This window comes from Zonotrichia leucophrys, chromosome 26, assembly GCF_028769735.1.
Source record: "Zonotrichia leucophrys gambelii isolate GWCS_2022_RI chromosome 26, RI_Zleu_2.0, whole genome shotgun sequence".
In the NCBI taxonomy this organism is placed as follows: Eukaryota; Metazoa; Chordata; class Aves; order Passeriformes; family Passerellidae; genus Zonotrichia; species Zonotrichia leucophrys.
The window spans coordinates 2,883,753-2,903,981 of NC_088195.1; the positions used below are offsets into that span (position 1 = coordinate 2,883,753).

Here is a 20,229-nt window from a genome sequence, read left to right on the forward strand (position 1 = left end):
CACCTCCCCGGCTCTCACCAGCCCCAGCAGGTTGAGGAAGAGGTGGGTGTGCTTGCGGATCAGGTTGTAGGCCTGGCAGCACAGGTCCACGAAGTCGTGGAAGCGGCTGGAGGGTTTGTCCCCGCCGTTGATGACATACGCCATGTCCGAGGTGAAGACAAACGGCGCGCGGTCCCTGTGACGGGGGACAGGAGGGACAAAGTGAGCAGGGGTGGGGGGCAGGATGAGGAGAGAGAGAGGTCACCCACTGCCAGGACATGGAGAGGAGGAGGTCACTGATCACCAGGATGAGGAGAGGGGGAGGTCACTGATCACCATGACAAGGACAGGGAGAGGTCACTGATCACCAGGATGAGGAGAGGGAGAGGTCACTGATCACCATGACAAGGAGAGGGAAAGGTCACTGATCACCAGGATGAGGAGAGGGGGAGGTCATCTCCCACCAGGACAAGGAGAGGGAAAAGTCACTGGTCACCAGGATGAGGAGAGGGAGACGTCACTGATCACAAGGATGAGGAGAGGGAGAGGTCACCCACCACCAGGACAAGGACACAAGGAGGTCACCTCCCACCAGGACAAGGAAAAGGAGAGGTCACTGTGGCCACCACTGGGATGACAAGGAGAGGTCACCCACCACCAGGACATGAAGGAGACGTCACCCACCACAAGGACATGAAGAAGGAGAGGTCACCCACCACCAGGACATGAAGGAGACGTCACCCACCACAAGGACATGAGGAAGGAGAGGTCACCCACCACAAGGATATGAAGGAGAGGTCACCCACCACCAGGACATGAGGAAGGAGAGGTCACCCACCACCAGGACATAAAGGAGAGGTCACCCACCACCAGGACATGAAGAAAGAGAGCTCACCCACCACCAGGACATGAGGAAGGAGAGGTCACCCACCACCAGGACATGAAGGGGAGGTCACCCACCACCAGGACATGAAGGAGAGGTCACCCACCACCAGGACATGAAGAAAGAGAGGTCACCCACCACCAGGATATGAAGAAGGAGAGGTCACCCACCACAAGGATATGAAGGAGAGGTCACCCACCACAAGGATATGAAGGAGAGGTCACCCACCACAAGGACATGAAGGAGAGGTCACCCACCACCAGGACAAGGACAAGGAGCTTCCCCCTCTGCAGGGATGAGGGCAGGAGGTCCCAGGGGCCTCTCTCACCTCTTGATGTTGCCGAACATCTGGGCGTGGCCCAGGAACCGTCCGAAATCGATGTGGAACATGTGGCCCGTGGTCTTGAGCATGATGTTGTCGTTGTGCCTGTCGCAGATGCCCAGCACGTAGGTGGCCACGCAGCAGCCGGCGCAGGAGTAGATGAAGTTTTCCACGGCCTGTGAGGAAGGAGGGAAGGTCATGGAGAAAGGATGGAATCAAGGGGCTGGTCACTAGAATGGGGGACACGAGGCATGGGGATTCTTCCTCACCTTCTCGTACTCATCCTCCTCGGGGTTGTGTTTCTGCAGCCAGTCCGCCAGCGGCCGGTCCTTGAAGGAGCCGGTCACGCCGTGCTCCACCTGGATCTTCCGCAGGGTCTCGGCGTTGGGGATCATCTCCACCATGCCTGGCAGGTGGGACAGTGGAGTGAGACCCTTCCAGCCCCAGGAACCATGACCCTGACCCCCTCTGTCACCAACCCAACTGCTCCTCACCCGTCACCACTGCGTGACAGGGATGGGCTGGTGGGATCAGACCCCAGGATGTCCTGGGCCACCCCCAGCCCCACCAGGGACCCCTGGGGACTCCCAAACTCTGTCTCACCTCGCCCACGGCCGGTGGAGAAGCAGCGGAAGATGACCATGCGCATGTCCAGCCCCTCCTGCACCCAGATCTTGTTCATGATGCGGATCATCTGCAGCGTCAGCATGTCCTGCCGCAGGTCATCGCCACACTGCCCAGGGAAGAGCCACCAGAGCCATCAGGGCCAGGGGAGAACCATCAGGGCCACCAGAGCCAGTGGAGAGCCATCAGAGCCAGGCGAGAACCATCAGAGCCAGGGGAGGAGCCACCAGAGTCATCAAGGCCAGGGGAGAACCATCAGGGCCACCAAAGCCACCAGAACCATCAGGGCCAGAGGAGAACCATCAAGACCAGGGGAGAATCATCAGGGCCACAAAAGCCACCAAAGCCATCAGAGCCATGGGAGAACCATCAGAGCCCTCAGAGCCAAGGGAAAACCATCAGGGCCAGGGGAAAAGCCACCAGAGCCATTGGAGAGCCATCAGAGCCAGAGGAGAACCATCAGGGCCACCAAAGCCACCAGAGCCATCAGAGCCAGGGGAGAACCACTCGGGCCAGGGGGAGAGCCATCAGAGCCATCAGGGCCACCAGAGCCATCAGAACCAAGGGAGAACCACCAGAGCCAGGGAGGAGCCACCAGAACCATCAGAGCCCTCAGAGCCCAGAGCACGGGGATCCTCGGAGGGCTGTGCCAGGATTTGGGCACTCCCAAAGGCGCCAGGCTGACCTTGAAGATGACGCGGATGTTCTCGCCGAGCGGATCGACGTTCTGGAAGGAGAGCTTCAGCGGGACGGCGTTGGAGTTGAAGTAGGAGCAGTCCTGCCGTGGGAAGGAGGTCAGGGCGAGCCGGGGGCGGGCAGGGAGCCCCCCGAGCCCCCCGGGATGGGCTGGCACTCACCCGGGGCACGATGCCCTTGACCAGCAGGCTGGGGCTGAGCGGGAGCCGGCACGAGCCGTGGGCCTTGAAGAACTGAGCCACGTCCTCCAGGCCCTCGCGCAGGATGGCCTGCGGGCGGGAACAAGTGGGATCCGTGGGAATGAGATCCATGGGAATGGGGTGGGATTCATGGAATGGGGATGGGATGGGATCCATAGGAATGGGGTGGGATGGGATCCATGGGAATGGGGTGGGATGGGATCCATGGGAATGGGGTGGGAATGGGATGGGATCAATGGGAATGGGATGGGATGGGATCCATGGGAATGGGATGGGATGGACAAGGAACAAGGTGGGAATGGGATGAGGAAGATGGGCATGGGGTAGGGTGGGACGGGATGGAAATGGGATGAGATCCATTGGAATGGGGTGGGGATGGGATGGGATCCATGGGAATGGGATGGGATGGGATGGACAAGGAACAAGGTGGGAATGGGATGAGGAAGATGGGCATGGGATAGGGTGGGATGGGATGGAAATGGGATGAGATGGGATGGGATAGGGACATGGTGGGAATGGGATTGGATGGGCATGGGATAGGGTAGGATGGGATGGAAATGGAATGGGGTGGGCAAGGGATAGAGTGACCATGGAATAGGGCGGGCATGGACAGGGTGGGGATGGGATGGGATGGGCAAGGAACAGGGTGACCATGGGATAGAAATGGGATAGAGAAGGGTGGCCATGGGAAGGGGTCAGCATGGGATGGAGTATGCACGGAATATAGCAGGCAAAACCCAGGGTGGATGTGGGATAGGGTAGGAACGCGATGGGACAAGGCGGGCATGGGATAGGAGGGGTGACAAGGTGTGGGACAGGGGGCTGGCACCCAGCACCCCTGCACCCCTCCCAGCACCCCTGCACCGCTCCCAGCACCCAGCACCCACCTGGCGGGCGGAAGGGGCGGCGTCCCGGACCTGCTGTGCCAGCCTGGCCAGCGTGCTGACCAACAGGCACTGCCGGTCAAACTCCTCGCGCAGCCCCTTCCCGCAGCAGCACAGCAGCGCTGCCAGCAGGTACTGGTACCGGATGCTGAACTGCGAGTCCTTGAGGCCGTCCTTCAGCAGCCTGCTGGGGACACAAGGGGTCAGGACAGGCTCGGGGTCCCACCCAGCTTGGGGACATGCAGGGTCAGGCCAAGCTTGGGAACCCTACCAGACTGGGGACATTTGGGGTCAGGCCAGCCTCAGTGACTGCTCTGGTTTGGGGACATGTGAGGACAGGCCAAGCTCGGGGACCCTACCAGACTGGGGACATGTGAGGACAGGCCAGGCTCAAGGTGCCCCTTTGGTTTGGGGACACGTGGGGACAGGCCAGGCTTGGGAATCCAACCAGACTGGGGACATGCAGGGTCAGGCCAGGCCCAGGGTCCCCTCTGGTTTGGGGACATGCAGGGTCAGGCCAGCCTCAGTGTCCCATCTGGTTTGGGGACATGTGGGGTCAGGCCAGGCTCAAGGTGCCCCTCTGGTTTGGGGACACTTGGGGCCAGGCCAGCCTCAGGGACTGCTCTGGTTTGAGGACATGTGGAGTCAGGCCAGGCTCAGGGTCCTGCCCAGCCTGGGGACACTCAGGGTCAGGCCAGCCTCAGGGTGCCCCCAGAGCCCCCCAAACCCACCAGAAGAAGTAGTGTGTGATCTTCAGGTCACAGATGGCCCTCTTCATGAGGAAGCGCACCAGGGGGCTGTCCAGGTAGCACTCGTACTTCAGGGCCTGCACAGGGACAGTGTCACAGTGTCACAGTGTCACAGTGTCACAGGGCTGTGGTGGCACCAGCGGGCACCCCATGGCACATCCCAGTGCCACCACGCACCTGCACCAGCTGGGGCAGGTAATCCAGCAGCTCCGTGTCCGAGATGGAGTCAATCCACTGCACGGCCGTCCTCCTCACCTCCTGGTCGGGGAACCTGCAGCCAGGACACGTTCCATGGGGTGACAGTGCCCTCCTGTGAGAGTCTGTCTGAATTTTCCCTCATCTGCCTCACCATCGTCATTGGGGGACCACTGAGGAGAAGACCCCCCCTGTCTAGAATCTCTGGCTCTGAAGGAGAAAGTCACACACCAACAAGGCCCTGAGATCTGAGAGCAATGCTGAGTTATTGTTTTCACAGGTGTGTTTGCTGTATGCTAAAGGGGCACCGTGCCCTTTGTGCAACAACAGCCTTGGGAGCTGTCCCACCTCTCGGCCTGGCTGGACTTCTCCTGAGTTTCAGGTGGTCTCCCACAGAAGACCCTCACCTGTTTTACAACCACCATAACAGACAGACTGAGATGGAAGGAGCCTCTCCATCAAGGGCTGAGACATGAAACCCCCATGAGAAAAAGCTCCTTTCCATCAAGGACTGAGACATGGAACCCCCACGTGAAAAAGCTCCTTTCCATCAAGGACTGAGACATGGAACCCCCATGTGAAAAAGCTCCTTTCCACCAAGGACTGAGACATGGAACCCCCATGAGAAAAAGCTCCTTTCCATCAAGGACTGAGACATGGAACCCCCATGTGAAAAAGCTCCTTTCCATCAAGGGCTGAGACATGGAACCCCCATGTGAAAAGGCCCCTCTGCTCCTTCCAAGGACTGGGACTAAAACCCCCAAACTGGGGGAGGTGTGTGGGGGACCAAAGCTGACAAAACTGAGATGTTTGCCTGCAGGTTGTGACCACTGGACCACAAAAACCATGGCTCTCGTTTACTGCTGAGAGCATGAACTACCTGTTACATCTGTTCCTTACTCTATCTGTTTTTCCCCCTCACAATTTCCACTAGAGTTATCATAATAAAAACCTCTGAGTTAGCGAGAGATTTTGAGATCTCTGCAGTGTAACAGGCGGATCCTCGAGCGGACTGGACCAAAGGATTTTGTCTCTACGTTTGGTAGCTCTATCCCCCTCTTTCTCTCTCTCTTTTCTCTCTATCTTTTTCTCTCCCTTAACCCTTCTATCGCAATTTGCTCACTCAATAAAGCTGCATTTATTTTGATTATTACTGCAAACCCCCTTGTACCGTGTCGTTTTTTTTTGCACCCTGACATCACCCCCAAAAAAAACCATCACAACATCCATTCACTGGGACAGGTGACACCTCCTGCCACCGCCACGTGGCACGGGGTGTCCCCACAGTGTCCCCCTTACGTGGCGTGCAGCAGCCCCAGGGCGTCCTGGTGGCTCATGGAGCTCCACTGGCTGAGCAGGGCGTAGATGTCGGGCAGGCAGCCCCAGTCCCAGCCGGGGGCGCTGGCCAGCAGCATGGGCAGCGCGCCGGGGGACGCGTGGCAGTGGCAGCGCTTCTCCCACAGCCGCTGCCGGTCCGCGTCCGTCAGCCTGGGGGGACACGGGGACAGCGTCAGCCTGAGGGGCAGCATGGGGGGGAAAGGGGAGGAGGTGGCATCTCTGTGACCCCAGAACATGTGGGACGTAGGGGAGGTGGCATCCCTGTGACCCCCAAAATACATAGGAGGTTGGGGAGGTGGCATCCCTGTGACCCCAAAACATGTGGGAGGGTGAGGAGGTGGCATCCCTGTGACCCCAAAACATGTGGGAGCTCAGGGAAGTGGAAACTCTGTGACTCCAGAACATAGGGGACATTGGGGAGGTGGCATCCCTGTGACCCCAAATGTGCATGGATTAAATGGGGCTGGCAGGACTGGGAGGTGGCATTCCTGTGACCCCAAAACATGTGGGAGGGTGAGGAGGTGGCATCCCTGTGACCCCAGAACACGTGGGACATAGGGGAGGTGGCATCCCTGTGACCCCCAAAATACATGGGAGGTTGGGGAGGTGGCATCCCTGTGACCCCAAAACATGTGGGAGGTTGGGGAGGTGGCATCCCTGTGACCCCAAAATATGTGGGAGCTCAGGGAAGTGGAAACTCTGTGACTCCAGAACATAGGGGACATTGGGGAGGTGGCATCTCTGTGACCCCCAAAATATGTGGGAGCTCAGGGAGGTGGCATCCCTGTGACCCCCAAAATACATAGGAGGTTGGGGAGTGGCATCCCTGTGACCCCAAAACATGTGGGAGCTCAGGGAAGTGGAAACTCTGTGACTCCAGAACATAGGGGACATTGGGGAGGTGGCATCCCTGTGACCCCAAAATATGTGGGAGCTCAGGGAGGTGGCATCCCTGTGATCCCAAATGTGCATGGATTAAATGGGGCTGGCAGGATTGGGAGGTGGCATCCCTGTGACCCCAAAACCTGTGGGAAGGTGAGGAGGTGGCATCTCTATGACCCCAGAACACGTGGGACATAGGGGAGGTGGCATCCCTGTGACCCCCAAAACACATGGGAGGTTGGGGAGGTGACATTCCTGTGACCCCAAAACCTGTGGGAGGGTGAGGAGGTGGCATCCCTGTGACCCCAGAACACGTGGGACACAGGGGAGGTGGCATCCCTGTGCCCCACAGTGCATGGAGAGAATGGGGCTGGCAGGACTGGGAGGTGGCATCCCCTGCCTGGGGGGACTGAGCTGTCCCTGGCTGTCCCCATGCCCAGGGGGGACTGAGCTGTCCCTGGCTGTCCCCATGCCCAGGGGACTGAGCTGTCACCCTGCCCAGGGGACACTGAGCTGTCCCTGCCTGTCCCCATGCCCAGGGACCCCCGAGCCAGCCCTGCTGTCCTTTGGGCAGCTGCTGACACCCGATCCCCTGGGGCAGCTCCAGCAGTGCCAGCCTGGCCCTGGCACCATCAGCTGTCCCCAAGGAGGGGACAACAGCGAGGGCAGAACCCCCAGCTCCAAAATCCCCTGGGGCAGCTCCAGCAGTGCCATCCTGGCCCTGGCACCATCAGCTGTCCCCAAGGAGGGGACAACAGCGAGGGCAGAACCCCCAGCTCCAAAATCCCCATTCCTGGAGGGAGGAACACCCCCTGTGCGTGCTGAGGGGTGTCACCAGTGTCACCCCCATGTTTATTTACCAATAAAGGGATTTTTTCTGCATGGCCTCCTGCCCAGGGAAGGACACCCCTGTGCGTGCTGAGGGGTGTCACCAGTGTCCCCCTCAGGTTTATTTACCAATAAAGGGATTTTTTGCATGGCCTCCAGCCCAGGAGGGACACCCAGTGCGTGCTGAGGGTGTCACCAGTGTCACCCCCCATGTTTATTTACAATAAAGGGATTTTTTCTGCATGGCCTCCCACCCAGGGAAGGACACCCCGTGTGTGATTAGGGGTGTCACCAGTGTCCCACCCATGTTATTTACCAATAAAGGATTTTTTCTGCATGGCCTCCCTCCCGCCCAGGAAGGACATCCCTGTGTGTGCTGAGGGTGTCACCAGTGTCACCCCCATGTTTATTTACCAATAAAGGGATTTTTTCTGCATGGCCTCCCTCCCGCCCAGGGAAGGACACCCTGTGTGTGCTGAGGGGTGTCACCAGTGTCCCCACCCATGTTTATTTACCAATAAAGGGATTTTTTCTGCATGGCCTCCTGCCCAGGGAGGGACACCCCTGTGCATGCTGAGGGGTGTCACCAGTGTCACCCCCATGTTTATTTACCAATAAAGGGATTTTTTCTGCATGGCCTCCTGCCCAGGGAAGGACACCCCTGTGTGTGCTGAGGGGTGTCACCAGTGTCCCCACTCAGGTTTATTTACCAATAAAGGGATTTTTTCTGCATGGCCTCCCACCCAGGGAGGGACACCCCTGTGCGTGCTGAGGGGTGTCACCAGTGTCACCCCCATGTTTATTTACCAATAAAGGGATTTTTTCTGCATGGCCTCCTGCCCAATGAGGGACACCCCTGTGCATGCTGAGGGGTGTCACCAGTGTCCCCACTCAGGTTTATTTACCAATAAAGGGATTTTTTCTGCATGGCCTCCCACCCAGGGAAGGACACCCCTGTAGGGGTGTCACCAGTGTCCCCCCTCAGGTTTATTTACCAATAAAGGGATTTTTTCTGCATGGCCTCCCGCCCAGGGAAGGACACCCCTGTGCATGCTGAGGGGTGTCACCAGTGTCCCCCACTCAGGTTTATTTACCAATAAAGGGATTTTTTCTGCATGGCCTCCCGCAGCTGGCGCTGATCCTCCTCCCCCAGGCTGCCGAAGTCGTAGCTGGGGCCGGGCTCGGCCGCGGGCGGGCTGGTGAACTTCACCTCGAAGGCCGAGGTGGGGAAATCGATCTGGGGCAGAGGCACAGGGTGAGGGTGATGGTAAAAGGTTTTAAAAAATTTCATAAAATTCGGGGAATTAGAAAGAAGCCAGACTTAGTGGGGAAAAATGTTAAAGATAGACACTGGAAATGTTAAAAAATGTTAAATAGACTATGAGAATGTTAGGCTTTGTGGTTGTCACATCATGTGAAATTGCACCTGCTTAAGCAGTATGTGATTAAATGATATAATTGCTAGATGTGATGATTTTTTAGTAATTAAATATTATTATAATATAATTAATATAATAAATATTTATAATATAATAAATATAATTATATTTAATTATAAATTATTATATTAGCATTATATTATATTATTATTATATTATTACATCATCATTATATTACATTACATTATATTATTATATTATATGATAATTTTATAATATAATAAATATAATAAATATTCATTATACTATAATATATTATATTATAATATAATAAATATAATTACTGTTTAATCGTAGGAAGAATCATGAGGAACTATGTTAGAAATTTGAGGGGGGCCACGAGGAGCCTGTGCTTGAATGAAATCTATGTATACAATAGAACAACATAAGTTTAATAATTAATAATTGCACTTGTGTAAGTAGTATATGATAAATGATATAATTGTTAGATGTGATGATTTTTAGTAATTAAATATAATTATAATTAATATGATAATATAATAAATATAATAAATACTTATTCTATTATAATTTATTATATTATAATAGAATAAATATAATTACTGTTTAATCGTAGGAAGAATCATGAGGAACTATGTTAGAAATTTGAGGGGGGCCACGAGGAGCCTGTGCTTGAATGAAATCTATGTATACAACAGAACAATATAAGTTTAATAATTAACATGAAAGTTATATAATGATAAAATATAAAAACATGTTCATCCTGAACCCATGCTGGAGTCAGATTTGGGTTGGTACCCCTGACACCCAGAGCTCTTCAATAAAAGCACCTGCACAGGATCATTGTGTGATTGTTTCTGAACGCTGGCAAGGGGACCCCAGAGGGGTTTTGGGGGGCTCTGTGCCCCAGCACGCACCTGCAGGATGACGCTGTCGGGCTGGTTGAAGTTTGGGGCGCTGGACCTGGCCCTGGAGTTGTCCTGGGTGGCCGGCCACAGGCCCAGGAGCTTCCTCCCGCAGGTCAGGACCCTGTGGGGACAAAGGGTGGCACCGGGGGGGCACTGTGCTGGGCATGGGGGTGGCACTGCTGCTGGTGCTGAGCTCAGGCACTGGGGACCCCCAGGCTGCTGGGGACACTGAGGTTTTTGGGGATCCCATGGCACTGGGGACCCCCAGGCTGCTGGGGACACTGAGGTTTTTGGGGATCCCATAGCACTGGGGACCCTCAGGGTGCTGGGGACACTGAGGTTTTTGGGGATCCCATGGCACTGGGGACCCTCAGGGTGCTGGGGACACTGAGGTTTTTGGGGATCCCATGGCACTGGGGACCCCCAGGCTGCTGGGGACACTGAGGTTTTTGGGGATCCCATGGCACTGGGGACCCTCAGGGTGCTGGGGACACTGAGGTTTTTGGGGATCCCAAAATGCTGGGGACCCTCCTGTGCCCCCCAGAGATGCCAGCCCAGCCTCTCCCTGAGCTGGGAACCCCATGGCAGTGGGGACCTCGGGCTTTTGGGGATCCCAAAATGCTGGGGACCCTCCTGTGCCCCCCCAGGGATGCCAGCCCGGCCACTTACCATGCCCAGGGGACCCCACAGTACTGGGGACCCCATAGCATTGGGGACCCTCCTGTGCCCCCCAGGGATGCCAGCCCAGCCCCTCATCATGCCCAGGGTTTTGGGGACCCCATGGCACTGGGGACCCCGAGGTTTTGGGGACCCTAAAATGCTGGGGACCCTCCTGTCTTCCCAAGGGATGCCAGCTCAGCCCCTTGCCATGCCCAGGGTGCTGAGAACCCCATGGCACTGGGGATCCCGAGGTTCTGGGGACCCCAATGTTCTGGGGACCCTCCTGTGCCCCCCAGGGATGCCAGCCCAGCCCCCCATCATGCCCAGGGTGCTGGGGACCCCACTGAACTGAGGTCACCAAGGTTCTGGGGACCCCAAGGTTCTGGGTACCCTCCTGTGCCCCCCAGGGATGCCAGCCCAGCCCTTTGCTGTGCCCAGGGGACCCCAAGTACTGGGGACCCCAAGGTTCTGGGATCCCATGGCACTGGGGACCCCGAGGTTCTGAGGACCTCAAAATGCTGGGGACTCTCCTGTGCCACCCAGGGATGCCAGCTCAGCCCCTCATCATGCCCAGGGTTTTGGGGACCCCATGGCACTGGGGACCCCAAGGTTTTGGGGACCCTAAAATGCTGGAAATCCTCCTGTCTCCCCAAGGGATGCCAGCCCAACCATTCACTGTGCCCAGGGTTGCTGGAGACCCCATGGCACAGGAGCCTCCGAGTGTTCTGGGGACAAGTCTGGCGTGCACTCTGTGCCCGCATGGGGTGCACTCAGCCTTTGCTGAGCCCCAGGGGACCCCACTGTACTGTGGACCCGAGGTTTTGGGACCCCAAATGCCTGGGGACCTCCTGTGGCGACAGGGATTGGTGGCATCCCATGCTGGGGACCCCAGTGACTGGGGACACTAGGTTTTGGGGACCCATGGCTCTGGGACCTCCTGTGCCCCCCAGGGATGCCAGCCCAGCCACTATGCCCATTGCCCATGGGGGACCCCAAGTTTGGGGACCCTAATTGGGGACCTCTTCTTCCCAAGGGATGCCAGCCCACCGTCCTTGTGCCCAGGGTTTTGGGGACCCCGTGGCACTGGGGACTCCGAGGTTTTGGGGACCCTAATGCTGGGGACCCTCCTGTCTCCCCAGGGATGCCAGTAGCCCAGCCTCCCATGCTAACATGCACTGGGATATTTGGGGACCCCATGGCACTGGGGACCCCAAGGTTTTGGGGACCCTAAAATGCTGAGGACCCTCCTGTCTTCCCAAGAGATGCCAGCCCAGCCATTCATTGTGCCCAGGGGACCCCACAGTACTGGGTCACCCACATCGAGGTTCTGGGGACCCCACGGCACTGGGGACCCTCCTGTGCCCCCCAGGGATGCCAGCCCAGCCCTGTGCCCATGGCACTGGGGACCCTGAGGTTCTGGGGACCCTCCTGTGCCCCCCAGGGATGCCCAGCACGCCCCACGTACTGCCTGAAGTTGAAGAGGGGGGTGGTGACCCAGCCCAGGGCCTCGGGGACGCGCCGCTGTTTGTTGGTGTCACAGGAGCCGCCCGGGGGTGGCACGGGCACGGCGAACAGGGTGACACTGAGCAGCGTCTCCCGGGGCAGCCGGTTCACCTGCACCGGGAAGCAAATCCTGCAGGAGAGAGGGGGACGGTGGGCTCGGGGTGCCAGGGATGGACTTGGGGTGTCAGGGATGGGCTCGGGGTGGTGGAGATGGGATCAGGGTGCCAGGGATGGGCATGGGATGCAGAGGATGGGCACGGGGTGCTGGGGATGGGCTCAGGGTGCCAGGATGGGTTCAGGGTATCGGGATGGGTCAGGGTGCCAGGAGTGGTCAGGTGCAGGGATGGTCAGGTGCAGAGATGGGCTCGGTGCCAGGGACATGGCTCAGGTGTGTCAGGGATAGGCTCAGGGTGCCGGGATGGGCTCAGGGTGCCAGGGATGGGCTCAGGGTGCCAGGGATGGGCTCAGGGTGCCAGGGATGGGCTCAGGGTGCTGGGGATGGGCTCAGGGTGCCGGGAATGGGCTCAGGGTGCCAGGGACCAACTCAGGGTGGCATGGACCAGCTCAGGGTGCCAGGGATGGGCTTGGGGTGCCAGGGATGAGCTCAGGGTGGCAGGGACAGGCTCAGGATGCCAGGGACCAGCTCAGGGTGCCAGAGATGGACTGGGGTGCAGGGGACAGGCTCAGGGTGCAGGGGATGGGCTCTGGGTGGTGGGGATGAGCTCAGGGTGCCAGGGACAGGCTCAGGGTGCCAGGGACAGACTCTCCCAGTCCCCTCCTTGGGATGCCCCAGGAGAGCCCGGCCCTAGAGCTGCCTTTTCTGCTGGCACCGGGGTGTCCTTGGAAGTCCCTAAAGTCCCTGAAATCCCTGAAGTCCCTGAAACCCCTAAAACCCCTGAAGCCCCTGGGAGTCCCTGAAGCCCCTGGGAGTCCCTGAAGCCCCGGCCACCCCACAGGTCTGGGCACACCCAGCTGGAGCTCCGGGAACCCCGGCTGCCCTCTCTGCCCCACGCAGGGCCAGGACCCTCCATGGGGAGCCCCGCCGGGCACTGACCTTGCCCCACAACCCAGGAGGGACCCCCGGGGCTGGGATTCCTGTGTGCCGCTCCCGGGGGTGGCAGCTACATCCCGCGGGAAGGACAGACGGGGAAGGATCCCCTGGGAAGGATCCCCAGGATCGCCGCGCTCGCCGCCGTCCCTGTCCTTGGGGGCACCGGCGCCGTCTAAAATTATCCCGTCCCATCCCCACCTCCTGTGCCACTCTGGATGCCGGGCATGGCAAAGGATCAGCACGGCCTCCCCGCCTGCTCCCGGAGCTATTTCGGGAGCAGATCCCCTTTCCTGGGCGTTGCTATTTCCGGGCAATGACACAAAAACTTCCAGCGCCCAGAAAGAAAGGAGGAGAGGAGGAGCAGGGGAGGGGAGGATGATGGTGAGGATGATGAAGGTAGAGTGGGTGGGGCCTTACTGCTGGTCCCAAATGATGAGGTGGAAGAGGTATTTGTAGACGTGGGCCTTCCTGGTGAGCAGGGGGCTGCACAGCTCCTTCCCACCGTGGCTGAGGGAGCACGAGAGGTAGAAATCTTCGTAACTGTGGGAGAAACACCCAATGAGACATCTGGGGCCACCAGAGCCCCGAAATCCTGCCCTGAGGAAGGGAAAGGAGTGGGGCTTTACCTGGATCACCAGAACCCCTAAATCCTTCCCCAAGGATGGGAAAACCCAGATCATCAGAACCTCTAAATCCTGTTCTGAGGATGGGAAAGGGGTGGTCTTTATCCGGGCCACCAGAGTTCCTAAATCCTGCCTAAGGATGGAAAATGGTTGGGGGCTTTACCTGGGTCACCAGAACCCCTAAATCCTTCCCCAAGGATGGGAGAACCTGGATCACCAGAGCCCCTAAATCCTGTCCTGAGGATGGGAAAACCCAGATCATCAGAACCTCTAAATCCTGTCCCAAGGATGGAAAAGAGGAGGGCTTTACCCAGGCCATCAGAACCTCTAAATCCTTTCCCAAGAATGGAAAAGGAGTGGGGCTTTTCCAAGGCCACTAGAACCTTTAAATCCTTCCCCAAGGATGGGAAAACCCAGGCCACCAGAGGCCCTAAATCCTGCCCCAAGGATGGGAAAGGGGTGGGGGTTTTACCTGGGCTAACAGAACCCCTAAATCCTTCCCCAAGGATGGGAAAACCCAGATTATCAGAACGTCTAAATCTTGTCCTGAGGATGGGAATGGAGTGGGGCTTTATCAGGGCCACCAGAACCCCTAAATCCTGTCCCAAAGATGGAAAAGAGGAGGGCTTCACCCAGGCCACCAGAACCCCTAAATCCTTCCCCAAAGAATAGGAAAACCTGGATTACCAGAGCCCCTAAATCCTTCCCCAAAGAATAGGAAAACCTGGATTACCAGAGCCCCTAAATCCTTCCCCAAAGAATAGGAAAACCTGGATTACCAGAGCCCCTAAATCCTTCCCCAAAGAATAGGAAAACCTGGATTACCAGAGCCCCTAAATCCTTCCCCAATGATTGGAAAACTCGAATCACCAGGACCCCTAAATCCTGCCCCGAGGATGGGAAAGGGGGACAGAACGGGGACAGAACGGGGACAGAACGGGGCCATTGCCCCCCTCCCGATGTCCCCAGCACCATATGGCACGGCGCATTCCGGCACACGGGGGGGCCCTGCCATGTGGCAGGTGCCGAGCGACAATCCGGGCAGGGCTGCGACAATCCGGGCAGGGCTGCGGGGCGCGGGGGTCAGGGGCTGGCGGCATTTCCCAGGCTCGCCGCTTTGTTCGGAGCCACTCACCAAGGGGAATACATTAAGGACAAGGACAAAGGCGAGGGGTCCCCGGCGGGGCGGCTCTGCCGGCGCCGCTGCCGCCACCCCCCGGTCGCCTCCCGGTCCCCCCGCGCCGGGCACGGGCACGGAGGAGCGGAACAAAGGGGCCACGCCGCTGGCGCGGGGCGCGGGGCCATCTGTCACCTCCCCCGGGTGGCCTCGGGATGAGCCAGCCCGGCCCGAGATGCGGCGACATCGCGCCCTGCGTGGCAGTGCCAGCCATGCCGGGGACACGCTGGGGTTTTGGGGTGTCCCAGTGCCAGCATTCCCGGGGACACGCTGGGGTTTTGGGGTGTCCCAGTGCCAGCATTCCTGGGAACATGCTCTGGGATTTTGGGGTGTCCCGGTGCCAGTGTTCCCAGGAATGTGATGGGATTTTGGGGTGTCCCAGTGCCAGCAATCCCGGGGACACGCTGGGGTTTTGGGGTGTCCCAGTGCCAGCATTCCTGGGAACATGCTCTGGGATTTTGGGGTGTCCCAGTGCCAGCATTCCTGGGAACATGCTCTGGGATTTTGGGGTGTCCCGGTGCCAGTGTTCCCAGAAATGTGATGGGATTTTGGGGTGTCCCAGTGCCAGCGATGCCCGGCATACAGTGGGATTTTGGGGTGTCCCAGTGCCAGCATTCCCAGGAACACATAGTGGGATTATGGGGTGTACCAGTACCAGTGTTCCCAGGAATATGCTGGGATTTTGGGGTGTCCCAGTGCCAACATTCTCAGGTGTGCTGGAATTTTGGGGTGTCCTAGACACACTGTGGGATTTTGGGGTGTCCCAGTGCCAGCATTCCCAGGAACACAGGCTGGGATTTTGGGGTGTCCCAGTGCCAGAATTCCTGGGAACGCGCTCTGGGATTTTGGGGTGTCCCAGGCACACTGTGGGATTTTGGGGTGTGCCAGTGCCAGCATTGCCAGGAATATTTTGTTTTTTGTTGACTCTGTCAGGTTTGTTTTTTATGGGGTTTTGTTTTGTACTATTGCATTTGTATTTGTAATTTCCCTAATAAAGACCTGTTATTCCTATCCCCACATCTTTACCTGCAAACCCCTTAATTTCAAAACTCTCATAATTCGGAGGGAGGGGAGGGTTTACATTTCCCATTCCAGGGGAGGCTCCTGCTTTCCTTAGCAGCCACCTGGCTTTGCAAAACAAGGCACCAGGTGAGGAGGACCTTACCTGGTGGCCCAGGTGATGGGATGAAGGCTGGGGGGCAGATGAAGGCGTTACCTGGCGGCCCAGGTGATGGGGATGCGGTGGGTGGCATAGATGGTGAAGGGCAGGGGACAGGCAGGTGAGGCCGTTACCTGGTGGCCCAGGTGATGGCATGAAGGTTGAGGGGCAGGTGAGGGCGATACCTGGTGGCCCAGGTGATGGGGATGCAGTGGGTGGCATAGATGGTGAAGAGCAGGGGGCAGGTTCAGGTCTTACCTGGCGGCCCAGGTGATGGGGATGTGGTGGGTGGCATAGATGGTGAAGGGCAGGGGGCAGGTTCAGGCCTTACCTGGCAGCCCAGGTGATGGGGATGTGGTGGGTGGCAGGTTCAGACCTTACCTGGTGGCCCAGGTGATGGGGATGCGGTGCGTGGCAGGTGAGGGGGCGTTACCTGGTGGCCCAGGTGATGGGGATGCGGTGGGTGGCAGGTGAGGGGGGCGTTACCTGGCGGCCCAGGTGATGGGGTGAAGGGCAGGGGGCAGGTTCAGGCCTTACCTGGCGGCCCAGGTGATGGGGATGTGGTGGGTGGCAGGTGAGGGGGCGTTACCTGGCGGCCCAGGTGATGGGGATGTGGTGGGTGGCAGGTTCAGACCTTACCTGGCAGCCCAGGTGATGGGGATGTGGTGGGTGGCAGGTGAGGGGGCGTTACCTGGCGGCCCAGGTGATGGCATGAAGGTTGAGGGGCAGGTTCAGACCTTACCTGGCAGCCCAGGTGATGGGGATGTGGTGGGTGGCAGGTTCAGGCCTTACCTGGCGGCCCAGGTGATGGGGATGCGGTGCGTGGCAGGTGAGGGGGCGTTACCTGGCAGCCCAGGTGATGGCATGAAGGTTGAGGGGCAGGTTCAGGCCTTACCTGGCGGCCCAGGTGATGGGGATGCGGTGTGTGGCAGGTTCAGACCTTACCTGGCGGCTCAGGTGATGGGGTGAAGGGCAGGGGGCAGGTTCAGGCCTCACCTGGCGGCCCAGGTGATGGGGATGCGGTGCGTGGCGTACACGGTGAAGGCCAGCGGGCAGGTGAGCAGCCGCGCCTCCTGCGCCACGCCCAGCTCGCGGCTCCCGGGCGCGGCCGTCTGGAAGTCGGCGTTGAAGGTGCTGCAGTAGAGCTCCACCAGGTTGAGGATGGCGGCCGTGAGGCTCTCCACGATCTTCTCTGAGGGAGACGGGGATGGGGATCCGTCAGTGCCTTGGGGATCCATTGATCCCTCAGAAACAGGGGCAGGGATCCGTCCATCCCTCAGGGAAATGTGGACAGGGATCCAGTGATCCCTCATGGATTCATCAATCCCTCAGGGAAACATGGACAGGGATCCATCAACCCCTCATGGATCCATGGACAGGGATCCATTGATCCCTCAGGGAAACAGGGACAAGGATCTATCAATCCCTCAGGGAAACATGGACAGGGATCCATCCATCCCTCAGGGAAACATGGACAGGGATCCATCAATCCCTCATGGATCCATCCATCCCTCAGGGAAACATGGACAAGGATCTATCAATCCCTCAGGGAAACGTGGACAAGGATCTATCAATCCCTCAGGGAAACATGGACAGGGATCCATCAATCCCTCATGGATTCATCAGTCCCTCAGGGAAACATGGACAGGGATCCATTGATCCCTCAGGGAAATGTGGACAGGGATCCATCAGTCCCTCAGGAAAACATGGATAGGGTTCCATCAATCCTTCAGGGAAACATGGATGGGAATCATCAATCCCTCATGGATTCATTGATCCCTCAGGGAAACATGGACAGGGATCCATCCATCCCTCAGGGAAACATGGACAAGGATCTATCAGTCCCTCAGGGAAACATGGACAGGGATCCATCAACCCCTCATGGATTCATCAGTCCCTCAGGGAAACATGGACAGGGATCCATTGATCCCTCAGGGAAATGTGGACAGGGATCCATCAGTCCCTCAGGGATCTGTCAGTCCCTCAGGAAAACATGGATAGGGATCCATCAATCCTTCAGGGAAACATGGATGGGAATCATCAATCCCTCATGGATTCATTGATCCCTCAGGAAAACATGGACAGGGATCCATCAGTCCCTCAGGGATCCATCAGTCCCTCAGGGAAACATGGACAAGGATCCATCAATCCCTCAGGGAAACATGGACAGGGATCCATCAAACCCTCATGGATCCATCAGTCCCTCAGGGAAACATGGACAAGGATCTATCAACCCCTCAGGAAAACATGGACAGGGATCCATCAGTCCCTCAGGGATCCATCAGTCCCTCAGGGAAACATGGACAAGGATCCATCAATCCCTCAAGGAAACATGGACAGGGATCAATCAATCCATGGACAAGGATCCATCAATCCCTCAGGGAAACATGGACAAGGATCCATCAATCCCTCAGGGAAACATGGACAGGGATCAATCAATCCATGGACAGGGATCCATCAATCCCTCAGGGATCAGCCAGTCCCTCAGGGGAACAAGGGAAGGGATCCATTGATCCCTTAGGAATTCATGAATCCCTCAAGGATCCATCGATTGTTCATGGATCCATCAATCCATTAGGAATCCATGAATCCCTTTGAGATCCGTCAATCCTTCAAGGATTCATCAATCCCTCAGGGAAACACGGACAGGGATCCATCGATCCCTCATGGATCCATCAATCCCTCAGGGAAACACGGACAGGGATCCATCGATCCCTCATGGATCCATCAATCCCTCAGGGAAACACGGACAGGGATCCATCGATCCCTCATGGATCCATCAATCCCTCGGGGATCCATCCCTCAAATCTGGATTTGGGACCCCCATGCTGCTTCCCCCCCACTCAGGGTTGAATTAATGATGGGGGAATTCCAAACTTCCCATTTGGAGTAAGGGGAATTCCAAATTTTCCATTTGGAGCTCACAAGGAGCAACAACACCCCCCAAAATCCTCCTTTTTTTTTTTTCCTTTTTTAACCAGACCGGTTTCCAACCCGTTTTTTGGCCTCGAGAACTGAAGGAGGAGGAGGGGTTTGAAGATGAAAAGCATGGCACGAACTTGAGCCCAGAAAGGGGAGCAGGAGAAGAGAAATACCTCGATTTTCCCTCTTGGCCAGAACACTTGGATCCTGTGGAGGGAAAGGAAAAAAAAAAAGAAACACACACACGAAAAAAATTGAGAAACCACCAAAAAATTGAGAAAAGACCAAAAAAAAGAGAGAAACCACCAAAAAAAAAAAAAAAAGAACAAACCACAAAAAAAAGGAGAGAAACCACAAAAATAAAGAAGAAACCCCTGAGTGCTGCCAAGGCGGATTTTACGTAACCACCTCAGGCTGCCAGACCCAGGCTGCTCCCGGCTATTGAGGGATTTTCCACGTGGTGGAAAGGAGGGAAAAGAGCCAGATGTGACAATTTTTTTTCTCCTCCCACTCCTGGCTAAGTTCCCCCGGGGTTGCAAGATAAGTGTGGATCTGTTAAAGGTGGAGCAGTTATCTCCTATTCAATGGGCATTTTTCTTTATCTCTTCCACAATCAGTCCTCCCTCCAGGAGATCTGTGCTGTTAATGGGCCATTAATTATTAATTATGTTCTGTTAATGGCCAGTGAGTGTCCCTGCAGGGCTGATCCAATCCCAGCATCCCATGGGGAGATGCCCCGCCCAGGGGAGGAGCCAAGCATTCCTACCTGGGTACAATCTGAGCTTTGGGACGCCCCAGCAGCCTCTGCCCCCTGCACTGCCAGAGGAGCAGCTTTGTGCCCCCTGCATTCCAGAGGAGCAGCTTTGTGCCCCCTGCATGGCCAGAGGAGCAGCTTTGTGCCCCCTGCATTCCCAGAGGAGCAGCTTTGTGCCCCCTGCATTCCCACAGGAGCAGCTTTGTGCCCCCTGCACTGCCAGAGGAGCAGCTTTGTGCCCCTGCATTCCCAGAGGAGCAGCTTTGTGCCCCCTGCATTCCCAGAGGAGCAGCTTTGTGCCCCCTGCACTGCCAGAGGAGCAGCTTTGTGCCCCCTGCATTGCCAGAGGAGCAGCTCTGTGCCCCCTGCATGGCCAGAGGAGCAGCTCTGTGCCCCCTGCATTCCCAGAGGAGCAGCTCTGTGCCCCCTGCATTGCCAGAGGAGCAGCTCTGTGCCCCCTGCATGGCCAGAGGAGCAGCTCTGTGCCCCCTG

At 57.3% G+C, this 20,229-nt stretch overlaps 1 protein-coding gene across 1 annotated transcript in view; it reads right to left on the reverse strand.

Moving 5' to 3' along the window:
• Positions 1-20,229, reverse strand: part of PIK3C2B (phosphatidylinositol-4-phosphate 3-kinase catalytic subunit type 2 beta) — a 46,138-nt gene that overhangs the window by 3,321 nt on the left and 22,588 nt on the right. Inside the window, exons 10-25 of the mRNA XM_064732942.1 lie at positions 19,157-19,190; positions 17,058-17,253; positions 13,520-13,642; positions 12,014-12,181; positions 9,898-10,009; positions 8,675-8,817; positions 5,832-6,020; positions 4,515-4,608; positions 4,320-4,414; positions 3,592-3,772; positions 2,666-2,773; positions 2,494-2,586; positions 1,788-1,917; positions 1,454-1,590; positions 1,191-1,360; positions 19-175 (exon numbers count right to left, since the gene is read on the reverse strand). Of these exons, the coding sequence (XP_064589012.1) occupies positions 19-175; positions 1,191-1,360; positions 1,454-1,590; positions 1,788-1,917; positions 2,494-2,586; positions 2,666-2,773; positions 3,592-3,772; positions 4,320-4,414; positions 4,515-4,608; positions 5,832-6,020; positions 8,675-8,817; positions 9,898-10,009; positions 12,014-12,181; positions 13,520-13,642; positions 17,058-17,253; positions 19,157-19,190 (2,130 nt within the window). The remainder of the gene's footprint in view (positions 1-18; positions 176-1,190; positions 1,361-1,453; positions 1,591-1,787; positions 1,918-2,493; positions 2,587-2,665; positions 2,774-3,591; positions 3,773-4,319; positions 4,415-4,514; positions 4,609-5,831; positions 6,021-8,674; positions 8,818-9,897; positions 10,010-12,013; positions 12,182-13,519; positions 13,643-17,057; positions 17,254-19,156; positions 19,191-20,229) is intronic.